Genomic DNA, 18,546 nt, shown 5'->3' with positions numbered 1-18,546 from the left:
AGTGGAAAGATCTTGCTCGGGAATGCGCCAGGAATGTTTCACTGGTGGGCGGGAGTTCCAGGGGCGGCGGGAGGCACTTAGGAAAAATGGGTGTCGGGTATTCTATTAGTGAGCCATAAGAAGAGTAGTCCCTTTTGTAAATTAAGCCTTCGCAAGACTCTAAAACAGGGGCATAACATAATTTAAAAACCATAAATTAGCAAATGAGTCTCTGATATCAAAAGTCGACTCCCTCCTCAAAGGGTCATATATCATAGATTCTATTAGTATTAAGTCAGAATAAAGTTTGAAAATTTTGGCTGAAAATTGAAAGTCAAAGGGTCGTAAAAGCGTCAAAAATGGACCGAAATTCGCGCGAACTAAGGGAATTGGGCTCAAGTCAATGAAGTACAAGCCCAAAGGGCTAGAAGAAGCGAATCTCCTTGTCCTTGGGCCAATAAATCCTACAAATCCTGCGCAGACTAGAGTCCGGGGGGGGGGGGTACTAGGGTTGCGAGCTGACGGGGGGGGGGGTGCCGCCCGACTTTCCAGGAAAGAAAAAGTGAAGCTATAAAATATGTGCCTTCGTATTTTAAAGGATGGATTGAATATTGAATTTAGCATTAGCAATTCCTTTGTTTTCGAGTGGTATTTTTTTCGAGATTTAGCGGTAAATTTTAGTTTCAGCAGTCTGGTATTTGTACAAAAACAACTAGGCGGACGCGCGCTCGCTTAGATATAGCCCTTCGGGATTTTTGGACGATGTAGCTCCGTCGGTTGATTTTGATCATGTGCGTTTTGGTCATGTGACATGTTTATACAACAGTAGATGCAACACTAGGGAGATAAAGATACTTACCTGATTTGGGTTTAAAAAATGTTGTTAGCTCTATAACCTTGCACAGCCGTGTGTTTGTTTTGGAATTGGAGGTCGGTCGGACTCAAAATTTTTTTTGGAACTGCACAAAACAAACAGACAAACAAACTACTCCTCATCATACTGTCATACTAACAACTAAAGGAGCAAAGACATCAGCCATTTAGCATTTATAACATGTCAATAATGGAGCAATATTCTTGTGATTGTCTGAATATAATTGCAAACGTTCGTGGAAAACGAGAGACTTCTGGTCGTGATCTGGTTTCTTTTCAAAATTTTAACAATGAAGATCAATTTTTCAGTAAAACTCTTCTAGATGTTGATCTTGGTGTCAGTGGTATTGAAGTTGTAAGTTTTTTTCTATTTTTATTCCTGTCTATCTTTTCATTGTTCTCATATAATAATCTCTTTTGCTGAACATATACCTTTTGTGAGAGCAAGGGATACTGTAAGTTGGTCTAATAAGGCAGTTTGGGAAATTGCATGCATAGATCCTCAACATTGCGAAATTTCGCATTTTTTGCGTTGTCATATTCCCTAGCCTATGTACCAAAACCGGCATCGCAGGGCCTGCCCTGGATGGACCGGGGTCCCAAAATAATGTGCATTTTGAAGGCCAGAAATCCGCGCTCGATAGGATCGATCATCGGAACAGCTCGATGACGGATCGATGGTGAAGGCTTCTTCATAAAGACGAAAGACATGTATCTATTTTTCGAATCCGGTATGCGGGAATAGTGTCAGGACCTGCAGGCGACCTGGTAGCGTTGGGTATGGGTGTGGTTACGTATCAGATTGGTTAGGAATTGGGTTATTATCAGTTAGGGTTAGGAGGGTTGGAGCTCGAAACAAGCACTCTTTTGTAATTTTCTCTTAATCCAGGCGTAGTTAATCGATATAATCGATAATCTTGAGTAATCGATAAATAATCGATAAGTAATCGATGGATTAGATATCGATTAACCGATAGAATCGATAGGTAATCGATACTCAAGATTCAAGATACGCTCGATTATTTATCGATCAATTTTCTCATCGATTGTTTATCGATTATAGATCGATTATACTTCGATTAAATTAAGTATCGATTAAAAATCGATCGGCTATCGATCACAGCTTTTGATCGATTACATATCGATCAAAAATTTATTAATCATCGATCAAATAGTTAATCGATCAACTATCGATTCGTGATCGATTATTTATCAGATTTTAGGGAGTGGTACTTTAATTGGATTAACTTTCGCCTTCGCGAGATTAAATTGGAAGGTTTTGGGCAAATAGTCTCTTCCCGACGAGATTTACCATCTAATTATACCGCAGAACTTGACGAGTGGGGTCTAATTCGCGAGTTTAGAAAATTTCATTTTCAAAAGTTTCTTCTACGAGGAACAATCTTCAATCGAATACAAGAAAATCGAGTCACTCGTTTCGGGGTGAAGTGGATAGCATTTGACGGGGCGCCATTCGTAACATAAACAAATACTTTCTATATTTTGTGGTGGAGCAATACCATTTTTCAAAAAGTACGTTTTGCCGAAGTTTTAATGTCAATTTATACGATTTTCACTAACCAATTATTCATTAGATGGAGCATCATAAAAATGTAATACCTAAGGGATATCTATTTTGGGTAGTATGTTAAGTATCATTGATAGTAAAAGTTTAATTAGTGTGCGCTATGAAAAGTTTGGTTGAGGAGCACGATAGAAAGTGCGACGTAAGAAAATGAAACGGTTATGAAAGGTCTGACTACATTATTAGCTAAATCAAAGTTTGTTTGTTTTTAAATTTGACGCTTGCGTTTCGTTCCAGAGGAAAATAAAAAGGGAGAAGTAAATAAATGAATAAAAAAGAAGAGCATTAGAGAAACTGGACAACTTACGAAAATATCAAATTTTCATCGAAGCATCGATAGAGTCAACAAACACATGGTCGTTAGTTATATGGTCGTTATATTCCGCGGTTACGATAGATAGCATTGAATTTAAAAGCAGAAATATATCATACCCAGCAGGTGCGTATTTCTTTTAACCCCAGAAGAGTCTAGCATACCACACCCACACCCCTGTTTCACATTCACAGGCTAGGTTAGGTTGATAGAAAATTCGCCCAAAAAAACCAGTGTACATATTCCGTTGTTTTACGGACATTATAAAAGAACGTTGTTTTGACGTTTAGCGTCCATAGAATACCCCTGTCTCAAGTATCCACTGGACTTCTACTAATGCCCTATGAAAAGCTAACTTTTTCCAGTTTATTCGCAGTGATACTGGGTGTGATATAGCTGAGCCGATAAAAAGAGTAGAGAAATTAACCTGTTCATCGTATATTTTTGTTTTCCCGTTATTTCAGGTGGTACTGAACAATCTTGATACCTGAGAGGCGGGAGAAGATTATCAATAACGCTCTGGTTAACTCTAAGATTTGTCGACAAAATGATAAGAGAAAACGTATGATATACCCCTGTATCAGTGACCCGGTCACAGATCCCGTCTCGATGGAAACCGGTGAAAAAAATTACCAAGAATGAACTCTAACACGTTCACTGTCAAGCCATTTTCAGAAATTTGACTCTTTTTTTTCATCGAAAGTGACTTTCAAAAGCTCCGGTGGCCTTGGTTCTGCTTTAAGTGCCTACAAATTGTATACCGATCGACGCAGAAATTTAAGGAAGATTCCAAAAATACAAAAACGAAGCAAGCAAAAGTATTTGTATCAAAGGTTATGGCCCTATTGGAGAACTGTCGGTATCTTGACACCTCTACTACAACTAGGTCAACCCGGTCAAAATCGAAAAAGAATTATCCACCGTATCATACTTGTTTGCCCCTTTTTCGAATTTCCGCTTGCAGAAATATTTGCACCCCTGTCTTTATCTGATATTCCGATGGCGTATTGGCGGCCGCCCACGCTCAAGCTCAAAAGGAGCGGACCAATATTTATTTATTTTTTATTTTATTTATTAAAGGATTTACAGTCCAGGCACACTAGGGCCTCTAAACCGGTTTATCTACATAGTGATTACAAAAGTGATCTTGAATCGTAACGTAACGGGTGCTTTATCCATGCTTGAGTCAGTTCTTCTTTAAATGCTTTGATTGACTATATACCTAATATACAATATATAAAATATGCCCGACCTTCAGAGCAAAGCGTGTCGTAGCATATTTCCACATCTGGTACCAGATAACCCTGTCTCAGAGATGATTTAAGCCAGGGGATGCGAGACCTCTGAGAGAATGAACAGCATATGAACGAACGGGAAATTATATCTTGCTTCATACTGTACCTTGTCTCATTATCAAGCCTTTAGAAATAATCCCTTTCGTCAAAGACATTTCCTAGGAAGGACGAGAGATCGAGGCGTCCATTTCTTTAATAAACGTTCTATCTTATCCTGTTGTAAAGTGTTTGTAGCCTTACCCTTCCCACTATCTTCTTCTGAAAAATAATACATGACATATAAACTGCTAAATTATCACTATACAAAATATACAAAGACGTTGTATTCACATGAACAATGAGTGACTATTAACATTTGAACATTTATTCCTAGCTACTCTGAACACTAACAAGCCTCTTGGGATAGTGTGGGAGTAATTAAAAATGACATGATGACGGCATTTGATATTTCTTGATTATTAAATAATTAACTCCTTTCCATTTCTCGGTTCCGTATCACTTAACAACGCCTTCAACTTGGGGCGCAAATGGACGATTCGTGTTTTAATGCGAACAATTTTCCGCCCTAACTTTAGAATGAAAATATGAAGAATAGACATTGCTTTTTGTTTAGTGAACCAAAGATTGTATACAACTGGCTTTCGTAGAACACAATGCCAAAGGAATCTTCAATCACGGTCGCTTCATTATTTCTTATTCGGTATTTCAAAAAAGGGTCCGAAAATCAGAAGGTTTTCTTCTTCAATTTCCGAAGAACATGTTCCAAATCTTCGAAGCCATATTTTTCCGAAAGCTTGATCGATCAGTGAACGGGATCTGAAAACAGAATGGAAAAAGAGATCGTCAGTGAAGTATGAGAGGCGATTAAACAAATTATCCGATTCACCCCGGGTATCCGATTCACCCCGTCCTACGGAAATTAAAAGCAACATTTTTCGCTGATCTCAATTGAGATGTACTTTTGAATTGAATCCAATCTCCTGGTAGCATAGGGCCTAGAAAAGCTACTACACTCATTTTTTTTATAAGCATACGGTAAATTTCGGCTGAAGCATTCTCAAACCCTCTGATAGGCTGAACAAAAAAAAGTTAAAAAAAAAACAAAGTTATATACCGTTTTATTTAGAGAAGGGGCGTTATTGAATGGTTTGCCTTTTTGGAGGAGCATTATTAATTCGAAAGCGGGTGTTTATTCAAAGTAATACGATCGGTATGAGATTTGGCGAATTCCAGAAATGTTCTTTACTTCATTAAATACCTTATCTTGGCCCTTTTTACCCCGGACCTTATTAGCGTTATTTTTGGGCTCGTTGGTGGAATAAGGGCCGGCGCAAAAAGGGCCGGTAATGTAGTCAATAGTAGGTCACGATCGATATATAATCGATAACGATACGTGATCGAAGATAAGTAAATAACTGATAAGTAATCAATGCATGAACGATAAGTAATCGATGATTGTTAACAATCGATACATGATCGATATGTAATCGATAGGTTGTATGTAGTCGATATGTGATCGATAAGTAATCGATAGTTTGGAAATAATCGATCGCTGATCGATACTCAAGATTTTTTGAAGGTCTGATTACCTATCGATTCTATCGGTTAATCGATATCTAATCCATCGATTACTTATCGATTATTTATCGATTACTCAAGATTATCGATTATATCGATTAACTACGCCTGGCTTAATACAGTCTGGTCTGCAGTTTGTACAATATAATAAATAGCCGTCAGAAGCGCTATCCTGGCATGAATCTGTGGCGCAGTGGATAAGGCAATGGGTTTCAAAACATCGGAACTTTGCATTTAGTGGGTTCGAATCCCACCGGTGGCGATCTGTCTGTAAGTCATTCAGTAAGTTAGAAAACATAGAAAATAACTACGTTTCAAAGGTCTTTGAAAAGATTGTACGAGCCAAGATACAGAATCATCTAGAAGAAAACAATCTGTATAACAATAATCAACATGGCTTTAGGAAAGGCCGCTCATGTCTTAGTCAATTGCTTCAACACACCGAAAGACTGATCCATTACCTAGAGAATGGAAACAACATTGACGTTATCTATTTAGACTTCAGTAAAGCTTTTGATAGAGTATGACCATACCATTTTGTTACACAAGCTTCAGAAAAATGGCATAAACGGTAAACTCCTTGAATGGATCAGATCCTTTTTGACTCATCGAACACAGAGAGTTTCAGTAAACTCAACCTTGTCCTCAGAAACAGATGTTATTTCAGGTGTGCCGCAAGGATCTGTGCTGGGACCGCTATTGTTCCTGATCATGATTCAAGATATCGATAACAACATCCTTCATTCTATTTTGGCATCGTTTGCTGACGACACTCGTTTGATGAAAGAAATATCCAAACTGGAGGATGTTTATCATCTACAAAATGATCTAGACACTGTCTACAAGTGGACAGAAGACAACAACATGCAGCTGAATGGTCTTAAATTTGAGCACCTTGCCTACGGGAAAAACGACGCTCTGAAGCAAAGTTCTCGCTACTTTACTGACACAGCAACATTGATTGAAAATAAAGACAAAGTTAAAGACCTTGGAGTCACCCTAGACACTCACTTGACTTATGAGAAACATATCCAAGAACAAATGAAATCAAAAAAGTGAAAAATATAAGTGCATGGATATACCGCACATTTAAATCAAGGGAAATTGAAACCATGTTAACTTTATGGAAAGCACTAGCCATCCCTCATTTGGACTACTGCTCTCAACTCTGGTCTCCCTGGAAGCGTGGTCTTGTCCAGCAACTGGAAGAAGTTCAGAAATCATTTTTACATGGAATTCCATCCCTCAGACATCTCAATTATTGGGAAAAACTCAAATCATTAAAACTATATAGCCTTGAAAGACGGAGAGAGCGGTATCAAATAATTTATACCTGGAACGTCATTGAAGGCAACGTCCCGAATTTTGATTATGACGAAAGTAAAGGAGGCATTTCCTGCCATATAAATCAGAGATTGGGGAGAATTTGCAATCTAAAAGCTGTCAATATCAAACACAAAAATATCTGGAGGGGAAGTCTTTCCCAAGAAGGCCCTCGATTATTCAACACCCTTCCCAGACCAATAAGAGATTTGACAAACTGCCCCAAAGAAGTATTCAAAAAACACTTAGACACCTTCCTCACAACTGTTCCGGACGAACCTCTGCTTGCCCACTATTTTAACCTTAGGCAAGCTGACTCCAACAGTCTCAAAGAAATGTCAAAGCATCGGACTCAACGAGTTGGATGAGCTGTTCTAGCAAAAGCCAAAAAGAGGTACAAAGAGGTATAGGTAACTCACAAAGAACCAGAAAGTCAGAAAGACTATGAACAAGAGATGGAAAGTACGAAATAAGTCCAGATCTGTCTTTCGTCTTTGTGAAGAAGCCACAACCGTGATCGATGGATTACTTAACGATCCGGATAGGATATCGATAGAGGATCGATACTCAAGATTTCTTTAAGCTTATGATTAGTTATCGATTATTTATCGATCTATCATCAATCTTTTATCGATCTTATCGACCCTATCGTAGCCATTCCAGGGTCAAATTGAAACTATTCTGGTGGCAATCAAACCTAGTTCATCTTGTAGAGCTTCAAAAAAGAAAAGAAATGAGGGGTCATACACCTCCTAATAATAAGCGGTTCCGGAGATTTTGGTTCTGCTAAAATAGCACCTTTTTAGACATTTGAAGTTGACAATTTAGCCCAGAAATGGCATATAAAATGGCACCGAAATATGCTGCAAAAATTGAAAATTCAAGCTTTTGTATTGAGTCAAGATATTCCAGATATCTTCATTTTGACTGCAGACTTTTATCAAATTCTTTTTGTTAATTCCTGCGATAATGGAATTATTATGTATACGTTTTTGAGCTGTGATAAAAGGGATATGTCCGAAATATAATGTACTATCAAATGAAGCTAAGATAATGAAAGAGAGCAACACAAGAAATGACACAGTGTGAATTTGAGTATCGAAAATATATTGAAAACACGAATAGAGTAACATACGTATAACGCGAAGCTGACGGGTTTTGGGGTAACATTGGGGTTGTGCCAAGACTAATTGATGAGAACTGAGAGAACATGAAATCATCCAGTTACGAAGTAACCCAGATTAGCCCCAGTGCAGCCCCAAGTACCGTCAAACTCAACTATTTTAATATTTTGTCACACGGGTCCCAAACTGAAGTCGTAGAAGTCACTTTAGCCATGGCTCGCTGGAACTTTCAATCAAATCGTCTGAAACTCTGAGATAGCGAATGTAGCAGTCACTTGACCACCTGCCTAAAATTTTAATCAGTGCATCAGAGGCGCCGGCGGATAGTGCAGCAGAGGCATCTCCAATCTGAAAACTATGTGAAGAAATATTGTGAATATTAGATAGTGCGTTTTTGAGCAATTTGTTGATATGTCTCCTAGTGAGAAGACGTCCGTCGCTAAATCGAAATAAAGGCAAGTCAGCAATTGGTAAGCTTCTAAAATAAGCCAGCATGGCCCGTACCGGGCAAAATAGGGTGGGGATAGCGCTAATGCGGATGACCGTGCCAATTCAGAAGGGATCTGTTTTACTTCCTTTGAGACGCAAAAACATGATAGTGCGTTGAAGATTGAAAGAAATATCACTTTGTAACAGGTGTAGGGTAGAGTCATACCGAGTCTGAGTTGGAGATGTATATTCTGAAACTCTCAACAGGCCATAGAACGCTGTGTGGATAGCTGCCATGTACATAAGCTTATCTACGAAGGGCATATTAGATGTACGTATAAAAGTGATGATTATTGTCATATGCTGGATGGTGATGGGTGTACGTGGTTTCTTTCTAAGGGAATTACCCTGAACCCGACGAATGCCCCTAAGGGTGCGAAATAAGATAGGGAAGTGAGCCAGAGTGTGATGATAACCAAGTAGTATATTTTGATGTAGAACTCCAAAAAGGTAGACTTTAATAGTACCATAAGATATGCGACGATTTGCTTCAGCCGTAACAAAATAGCAAAGTGAAGCTTCAGTAATAGGAAACGAACAGATACCTATAGAGCCACAAAAACGCAAATAAGAAGAAACACCAGAAAGGTACGTGCTCGTAGTAGACTGTGCCAGGGATTGGTCTAAGTATCCTGCCAGAGATTTCCCAAGATGTCCAAAGCGACTGAGGCACCGGTGTGGGAGAAGCATCTGCTGAAGGGCAAATTGAGAGAAAACGCTCTACCTGTAAACGAGAAAGATGGTCTGCATAAGGATTTAACACTCCAGGAACGTGCTTGAAGACGATAGACAAATTCAAACTGGTACAGAGAAAAAACAAAGCCCTAACCAAAGCCATGATCGGTTTGTCTCGTGTAGAACCAGAAGCCCAGATAGCCACAATAGCCTCGTTGTCTGTAAAAATGATGATGTACTTGTTAACCAGAGCCGAAGACCAGCACGAGATGGCTGTGAAAACTGCAAAAAGTTCCAAAAGAGCAACATTAATACCCACAGTGCAAGGCCAAGCCACTGAGACCCAAGCTCCCTGAAAAAAGGCACCTAAACCAAGCCCTGAAGCATCAGTGAATAGATCAAAGTCGGGAGAAGAAATAGCGCGATATTGAAAGAGGGCAGAGCCATTCCAGGAATCTAGAAAGACAAACCACATGGCTAAATCCTTACGGATAGAAGATGAGATGTCAATGTGATGGTGAAGAGACTTGACCGAATGAGCTAAATCAATCATGCGACGAAGAAAGATTCTACCTGGTCGAATCACACGGCAGGCAAAAGATAAAGACCCAATTAGAGAGAGCAATTCCCTTTTGGTGCACTTGCGTCTGGATGACCACAAGATAACCAAACCTTTGAGTTCCAGAAGCTTTGTGGGGGGGACCCTTAACAAGCAAGCCTGTATTCAATATGGCGAATGGAAAGGCGAAAAGGTCTATTCAATTGCGTTCGATTGCGTTCGATTGCGTTCAATTGAGATCGTCTGGAGTTGATTGTCTATTTTTTACTGCCATCTTTATTTTGACGGTTAGAAAGTAGTATGGTCCGATCAACAATACGTCTGAACCGGGCGACGTTTCCCAACAACAACGACAATCGAACCAGTCGAACAACAATCGAACCAGTCGAACAACAATCGAACCAGTCGAACAACAATCGAACCAATCAAATATTACCCAGAATTTTGACATTCGATTGAGATTCGATTGCATTTGACACTGGTTCGATTGTCGATTCCATTCGATTAAGATCGTCTGGACATATCGATTCTTCCCATGAAGAACCCCCCCACCCCACCTCTTAACGTCCTAGTTTAAACAGTCCGTCATAGTGCCTTACAAAAGTTGTCTTTTTGATTTTCCAAACATTCGTCTCAAGCGTTCACTTCCACAATAATTTATGTAAATTTCAATTTCTGTCAGTCCACAGTCAGGTTCAACATAATATACGTGTGTTTTTATTCACATGACCGAAGTGCCTACTAAGACAATCCGGGGATAAGTGGCGAAGCAAAATAGCAGATTATTCCTAAAGTAAATAAATATATTTCATTATATTTCCTTAATTCAAAAATCAAAAATTCATTTTATGATCGCAAAAAAGTAAAAAAATGAATTAATATTACATAATAAAGCTCCCCCGTCTTTTACTCTCGTCTAATTTCCCATCTCGGGACATGCAAAACACCCGTCCGCCTAATATCCACCCAATCATCTTAAATTCACTTTAATTGTGCTTTGACTTTCGAAAAATAGTATTCAAAAACTATGAATTTATAATAATTACAAAAAACAAAAAGTTCGATACTTCATCAGTGAAATATTCAATAAAATTCTAGTTTCAATTTTCAGTGGGCGTTATTCTAGCGCTTTGTTGATCGCGCAATTTTTGCGTCACACCAACTTTCTCGGCCACTCGTAATAATTATGCATTGCCAAATTTGGTTCCCATTGTGAAGTCAGGATCAATGGTGATGTCACCTAAGCATAAAAAAGAAAGGATTTTGTCAGTTTTATGCATATATCAATTTGCGAGATATTCTATTCGCCGCACGAGCGCACTTTTCGTAGACTAGTCGGAATACCTTCTTTTACTCACGGGGTTGATGATAACTGTTCATCTTCGTTATTTTTAAAATGAAGCACAACCGAGAAAAAACGAAGCTTCAAAAAGTTGCGTATTTCCAGTGAGTATTAAACGATAACGAAATTGATGATGATGATGATTTTTTTTCAGTCAGGCAATTGTGATGCACTGTTAAAAATTATCAAAAATCTATGAAACTCTAAATTTTCTCCTTCACTTTCATTGTTGTTTTGTCAGCCATCTTCAATTGGGCCATTCCAGAATTTGTCTGTAACAGGGGGCAGACGACACAGGATTTCCGAGGGCAAAATTATTTTACCAAAATTCGAAATTTCCAAGGCAAGTAAAAAATGTATGAATTTCCAAGGCAATTGAATTAAAAAGCCAAAAAAGAGTGGAATTTCTGATGCATTTTGCAAAATTACATGGATTTTCATAGGAATTTCCGACCACCACTGGAAAAGAAGGATTATTTCCAAGGCTAGAAAAAATTAAAAAATGCACGTCGTCTGACAGGGGTAACAAAAATTTTCTGGAATGGCCCATTTCGCTATGGCTTGATGCTCGGTGTTTACATTTTAAAAATAATGGAGATGATTTCTAAACTTTTTTTCGGAAAGTTGCCAGAATTAATTATCTCCTTAATCATAATCAACAGAATAGCAACATTTCACAAAAAAAAGACAGACCTTCTGTGAAATTCAAGGGCTACGCGGACCATCTAAACAAAAGAATACGAGACATAAACATCAGGCCGTTTGTTTTTGTTCTATAAAATAGCAAAGCGAACAAATACAGAATTCGGGCCCTCGGATGATCTCACATAGCAGCATCACTAGTACGGTAGCAGCGTACCTCAGACCTTCAGTCACCTTGACTTACTTCTATTTACTGAAACCCCTGCCTGTCTGAACTTGTAAAAATTATTTTATATTCTAGGCTCAAGAGATCTTGACAAAAGAACGAGTGTATGGTGATTGGATTGTAAATACATGTTTGAATTGTTCCAGGGATGTTTATTGTATGCATAGTTCTAAGGGTTTAGAACGTGTTTTACTATCTAATGATTTAGTGGTAAGTTGCATTACTAAAAGTGTTGAACTTGATTCGTGTATAGATCTCTCTTTTACTTTAAGAAAAAAGTCTTTAAACCTTTAATAAAGTTCAATTTTGAAAGAGATTTTGTGCTTGTTAGTAACTTAATCAGGATCGAAATATTATCAATCAAATACTGTAGAAAAGATTTAGAAATCATTTAAAAATAGAGAAAACAAAATGAAAGAATTTAGCTTTATGCTAGGATCAAGTTTCAACTCGAACGTCGAAGCATCTTTAATTTTAGAACCAATGTGAAATAATTTTAAAAAAATATTCAGTTAAAAAATACAGCTTAAAACTTTTTTCTGGCTGACTAAAATGTTTTTGTGATTTGTTTAATTATGCCTTGCTTTGTGATGATAAACATCTCGATAATAATCTTTGGGATATAACTTTCCATTTAATTATATTTTTGAAAAACAGTGACGTTTTTCTAAGATCAAAGAATAAAGTGTGTGAAAAGTGGAATCACAACGCTGTTCTTCAAGAAGTTTGTTTTTCAGGGTCAGCACAGCATTAATTCAAATTGTATATTGTGTTTTAAAGAATTTGATACACTTTCCAAATAACATCTTTGTTTCTCTGTTTTAGTGTAACAAAGATTTGGAGACTGATATAAAAAGTTCATCAACATTTTCCAACATATTCAGACTAAAACTTGGCGATTTCAAGTGTCAACCAAGTAAGTCCCTAGAATTTTTGAATTGAAGAATTGTTCCATAAAAGTCTGGCTGTTCAATTCTATTCATTTGTAAGTTGAAATGGAAGTTTTCCTAATTACCTTTTTATCATGGTTATGGTGGTAGAAACTCAATTTGAATTTCAGTTTGTAAACTCAATTTTGTGAAATGAACTGAAGCAGAATAAGCAGCAAATGGTAAAACCCTAAGATTTGAAGATTTTCCATTTAAGTAAGGTTTTTTCAGGGTAAAAGATGTGTGAAAAACAGCCTTCTATGGTGGGACTTTTAATGTTGGGAGAGAAAAATACTTGGAACCCTTCAATGAGAGTATATGAAAAATAACTACAGGTTTTTAATATCATTTTTAGCTCAAACACTAAGTGCCAAAACTGTTACATCAGTATCAACAAAATTGAATGCTTACGCACAGAAGTTACTTGCAACTGAAGAAGAAGCAATGCTTGAGCGAATCAGGTTTTTAGATTTTTTCCCTTCCTTTTTGGACCTTCCTTAAGGTAGTCCTTTAAATTAACCCTTGTCCGTTCGTCCGTCTGTTGCCAGCTTTTCTCGGGATTGGCTCATTAGTTTTTTCTGATTTTTTGCACAATGATGCAAAATGGCAATGCCCAAAATGTGACGGAGCCCGATTTTCGAATGCCGGAAATATCCCGAAAAACTGGTTTTTTGGCACTTTCTCGAGATTTTATCATTAGTTTTTTCTGATTTTTTGCTCAAAGATGCGTATTAACAATGCCCAAAACATGACCGAGTCCGATTTTTGAGAAAAAATTTTTCCAGAAATATGCCGGAAATTGCCGTTTTTCTGGATTTTCATTGGACTTCTTCCTTATAATTGGTTGTTTTTTCATTCCAAAAAATTATTAATAGCAATGCCCACCATCAAGTATGTTCCAATTTTCAATGAAATTGATTTTTAAAGCCGGAACTATTCAAAAATCGCCAGGCCAACTTATTTTCGCCGGAAAGACAGTATTTCTTGAATTTCTTGAGCTCTACCTTATATTTTTTTATGAAATTTTGCACACTGATGCAAAATGACAATACCATTTTATTCCGGCCGGAAATATGCTGGAAAAACCGGTTTTTTGACATTTTCTCGAATTTTCATCCTTGTTTTTCTCTGATTTTTTGCGAATGATGCGTATTGGCGTATTCGCAATGCTCAAAACATGACCGAGTTCGATTTTTGAGAAAATGTTTTTTCCGGCCAAAAAAGCTGGAAATTTCCGTTTTTGCAGATTTTCATTGGATTTTTTCGTTTCATGTCTTTGTTTTTTTCAAACAAAAATATAATTTATAAGAGAATGTCCGCGATTAAGCATGGTTCAATTTTCAATGAAATGATTTTGGTACAGGAACTTTCTAAAAATCGCCAGAACAGCCGAGAATTGCCGGATTCCATGAATTTCTCGAGTTGCTCTCGTATTATTCTGCATTTTCATACTATTGTTCTCATTTTTCAATTGTCTTATTATATCAATCTTCAGGTGGTCCATTCAGCATGTAGCTTGTTTCAATTGTTATATTCTTTGAAGTCAGTTGTTTTTTCTTGATTAAGTCTTTACTTGTCATTTTAGTTATCTTTGAATTATTTCGATGTATTTTCCTATGTGTGACATAGCTACCACTACCTTTGAATAAGCTTAGATGCTGAATAAGTTGATAAGATAAGTTTTAACAGTATTTGTTTAAAACCTTTCCCTTTATTTAAAATTTTCCAGACATGGTTAATTTAAATTTTTCTCTTTGATTTAGTTGTTGGTGGCCTGCCTGTTGTTTATACCTTTTTATACCATGTGAAAAGAAAAGGCTAAACCAAATCCTATCTTTCAGGTTGTTTACAGAAACACAAGAAATGCAGCTCCATGAATTTAAATTGAACACTCAGAAACACAAGGAACAACTGCTAAGGTATCAATTATAATTTTTTACTTTCTCTTTGATTTTTCAAAAGCAGCATACATTGTCATCAGAAAATATTTTGACTTATCTGGAGTTCACATAATTTTAACTCTGTTCGTTATTAGCTAGCTCCCTCCTTTCCATGTGATTGGCTCATAGAGTTTTTTTTCTGACTTTTTTCACAAAGATATCACCATAATAAACCCTCTTATCTAGCAGCCCCTTATTTTCAAATAAAAATTTCACCAAACATCAGCTGGTTGTTCAATTTTTCCTGATGTTTATTATAGATCAAATTCTTTTCAAGAATTTAATGCTTTATAAGAGGTGTTTTTACTGACTCAAGGGTTGACAATTTTCTATATTTTAAAAAAGGAATGATATTTCACTTTGATTAAACAGATTGGTCCGTAAAAGTAAAGTATCTAATCACTTCTTTCTTTTTATTTTATCGGCTTTTATTATACATAAGTTTGTTGAAATTTAGTGAGTTGCTAAAGAGATTCTGTCTTGAAATTTCAGGTCAGTAAGAAAACATGAAAATAGCCAAATGGACTCTTTATTCGACTCTTTCAACGAGTCATATTTTGGTGATCCTAAGCAATCAGAGGAAAGAGATCTATCAACAGATCTACCTAAAATTCATAAAGGTACAATACAATTCAAATTATTACTGGGATTTTTTGAATGACCATTTTGCTTGATAATTTACAAATGATACATATTATTTTCCCCTTTTCCTTAAAAAAGTGATATGATACAGGCTCTTTGGACTTTCTATTAAGACTCATGCATATACCTTTTTGCTAAAAAATGATAAAGAAATGTTCTTGGGTGTTAAGATCACTATGATAAATTATCTATCATCGGATCTACCTAAAATTCACAAAGGTACAAACAGGTACAAATAAAACTTTTACTGGGGATTTTGTTAATGACCATTTGTCGTGAAAATTTAAATATTATAAATAATATTTTCCCTTTTTCCCTTACAAAGTGTATAACTTTTGTGCTCTCAATGGAAAGTTGGAAAGTACAAAAACCCATACACAAAGGATGTTTGGGTGTTTTGTTTTGAAAAAGATTCACCCATGTTATACAAAATAAGTATACAATTTTGATAACCATCCATTTGTTACTCTAGGTAAAAGCATTCCAGCTAAAGGTTCACTGAGTGCCAATTTAGACAGCAGTAATGTAGCTCAATCTCTGCCCACAACATCCTTCATGCCCCCGTACAAATCAAGGAATTATCCAAGTGGTAGCCGTAGAAACAACCGTTCAAGGAGTTTATCAGAATCTGATGACATCATGTTTGATATTGAAGGGTTTCATGAAGACAAAAGTTGTGAACCTTTTTATGAGTCGGATGAAGATGAAAGTGGTATGTTAAATTGATGTTTTGAGTTTACTACTATCTTTTACAATCTACCAATATAAAATCAATTTTTTGGAAAGTATTTACAATAATTATTTCTATCAACAAGCTCATACATGTTTTTTATAAGCATACAAAAATCCAAAAACTGGCTCGGAGAAGTTGTAGGGAAATTCCAAAAATCCGTAAAATCCCAGCGAAAAATAACCAAGATCAGAAAATATAGGCTGAGCTAAACGTTTAGCATATGCTTAAATTTTTGCCATATCTGCATTTATTTACTAATCTTTTTGAAAGAAGCCTTTTAGTATAACATCGACCCAATTTCTTTTACTTGTAGGAGATGCAACGAGTCTTGAGAGTAGTGGTGGTTATTCAATCCCTTCATCAGCAACCAATCGTGGATTGAATCCTGGTGATCGTGTCTATGCAACCTCAGTCCCAGTCTCCATCCCATTATTTGAAAATGTGAAGAATTCATATGACCCTGAAAGTGATGAGGAAGAAGAGGTTTGATTTTATTCTGAATTTTCATTTTCATCTTGCCCTGATGGTCATTTTGCAAAAATTCATCCGTTAAATACTGATAGCTTTTTTTAACGGTGATAATATGGATTTAAAATCTCTTAAAGTACGTAAAAGTTACAGAAAGCAAAATTTTACTATAGCCTAACAATCGTTTTTGTTTTCAAGCGGTAATATTTACAACAATTTTATTTTTTTTATTTCATTCCCAGGTATACTCTCCATCGCCCAACCATATTGCAGATTCCATAAAAGCATTGGCAAAGAGCATGCAGGATTCCACTAGTATGTTTGGGGAGTTGCCCCGCCCAAGGTTGAACACTGGAACAAGGAGATAGAAAATTAAAAGGTTTTTCCATTATATTTTTGTATATAGATTTTAAAGGTGTTAGTAGATTTTTTAAAAGTTGAAAACCAACTTCAAGTTAAAGATTTCTTCAGAATTTTACTACATTTCTCTTTAGGTACAGTTTGAAAAAAATTTATTTTTATTTTTACTGTATTTTCAGAGACAATCCAAGGTATAGCTCAATTAACCGAGTAATTTGTTCCTTTACCTTTTTATTTTGTTTTCTATTGTTCATTTTTTCGTGTTTGATAGATTTAGTTAATTGTCTTTATTTATGTTCTACATATATATTACTGACCAAGGTTTCTAAAAAGGAAAAACATTTTCATTTTTCACACCACAACGACTTTAGCTAAAGTTGCGCACTAAATCATCATTCTCAAGCCCTTTTTAAGTCTGCAAATATTTGATCGTCCAATTCCTACAATTTTAGGCAACTTATGAATGGAGCTAAGTATGTTGTGGATTTATGTTTATGCGTTTTATTTTGTTTTTGTACAGTGCTTTCTTTCCATTTGTATATTACTTTTCATCCTAAGTCTCTGTTCTTTAATTTCAGTGTACTACAAAGTTTGGAATTTCAATTTTGCTGCGCAAGGTGAAATTTCCTTTGTAATTGTAGTGTCAAAATGTTTAGAATAAGCATTTAGAGTTTCTCTTATAGAGTAAATATTTTTGAATCATTGTTATGATAAAATAATAGGATTTGATCTTCTCATATACATATTTTTTGCCAGTGTATTTTTTACAGATTATACTTTTACGCTACTGTTTTTTTTTACAGTTCGTTTTGAAAAAATAAAATTTTAAAAAAGAATTTATTTTTAAAAAGATTAGGATTTTTACATCACATAACAGATGGTATAAAGTCTAACTGAACTTAACGGGCTGGCTTAACTTACTCCATAAAGTTCGGTGATAGTTAGACTTAAAAAAACGTTATTGTGATCCAAGTCAATTTCATTTAATATCACATCCGTATTATATCAAGTATAGGAACAATTTACATTATATCCATTCCCAAAGAAATATTCCAGCATTATACTTAGTTTTTGATTATGGTTTAGTTTTCCATTTTCTAGTTTGTTGTAGAACTGTAAAACATATATTCCAGGTGTATTATAGGAAGATGTAAAATATTATTTTTTATGAAAATCTTTTCCTTTTGTATTTCTTGTTTTGGGTACCCTGAAGGCCACCATCCTGGTAGACTAGATGACGCGATATTTTACTGAACTCATCGTCATCAAATGTCACCATAAAAAAACAGAATTCATCCAAAAGCAACTCTTCTTTTAAGTGGCTTGAAATCTCCATTGATATATCTTTAGAAATTGGTTTTCAATATACTTAAATCCTCTATTTTCTAATTTGCTGTCTTTGATTGACTGACACTTTAGTCGTCTGTAATAAGAAAGTTTCTTATCATAGGTTTGAAACTCGTCACTGTTG

The 18,546-nt window shown here is 36.0% G+C and overlaps 1 protein-coding gene across 1 annotated transcript; it reads left to right on the top strand.

The window, feature by feature from the left end:
• Positions 1 to 900: 900 nt before the first annotated feature.
• LOC136822851 (uncharacterized) lies at positions 901 to 18,249 on the top strand. The gene is made up of 9 exons (XM_067079163.1): positions 901 to 1,207; positions 12,079 to 12,213; positions 12,829 to 12,919; positions 13,288 to 13,393; positions 14,774 to 14,851; positions 15,365 to 15,492; positions 15,987 to 16,226; positions 16,561 to 16,730; positions 16,958 to 18,249. Exons 1-9 carry the CDS (start codon positions 1,034 to 1,036, stop codon positions 17,081 to 17,083), a joined length of 1,248 nt encoding a protein of 415 aa, XP_066935264.1. The 5' UTR covers positions 901 to 1,033; the 3' UTR covers positions 17,084 to 18,249.
• Positions 18,250 to 18,546: the final 297 nt, after the last annotated feature.

Source organism: Clytia hemisphaerica, unplaced genomic scaffold (genome assembly GCF_902728285.1).
Source record: "Clytia hemisphaerica strain Z4C2 unplaced genomic scaffold, Clytia hemisphaerica genome assembly, whole genome shotgun sequence".
Lineage (NCBI taxonomy): Eukaryota > Metazoa > Cnidaria > Hydrozoa > Leptothecata > Clytiidae > Clytia > Clytia hemisphaerica.
The sequence above is the reverse complement of the archived record's forward strand: the minus strand, read 5'-3'. Positions and strand labels throughout refer to the sequence as shown.

What these genes read in the sequence shown, in the direction of transcription:
- LOC136822851 (XM_067079163.1), top strand. Translation starts at nt 1,034, where the DNA reads ATGTCAATAATGGAGCAATATTCTTGTGATTGTCTGAATATAATTGCA. An exon ending in TACTATCTAATGATTTAGTG is followed by an intron (nt 12,214 to 12,828) that starts GTAAGTTGCATT and finishes TCTCTGTTTTAG; the next exon opens with TGTAACAAAGATTTGGAGAC. An exon ending in GTCGGATGAAGATGAAAGTG is followed by an intron (nt 16,227 to 16,560) that starts GTATGTTAAATT and finishes TTTTACTTGTAG; the next exon opens with GAGATGCAACGAGTCTTGAG.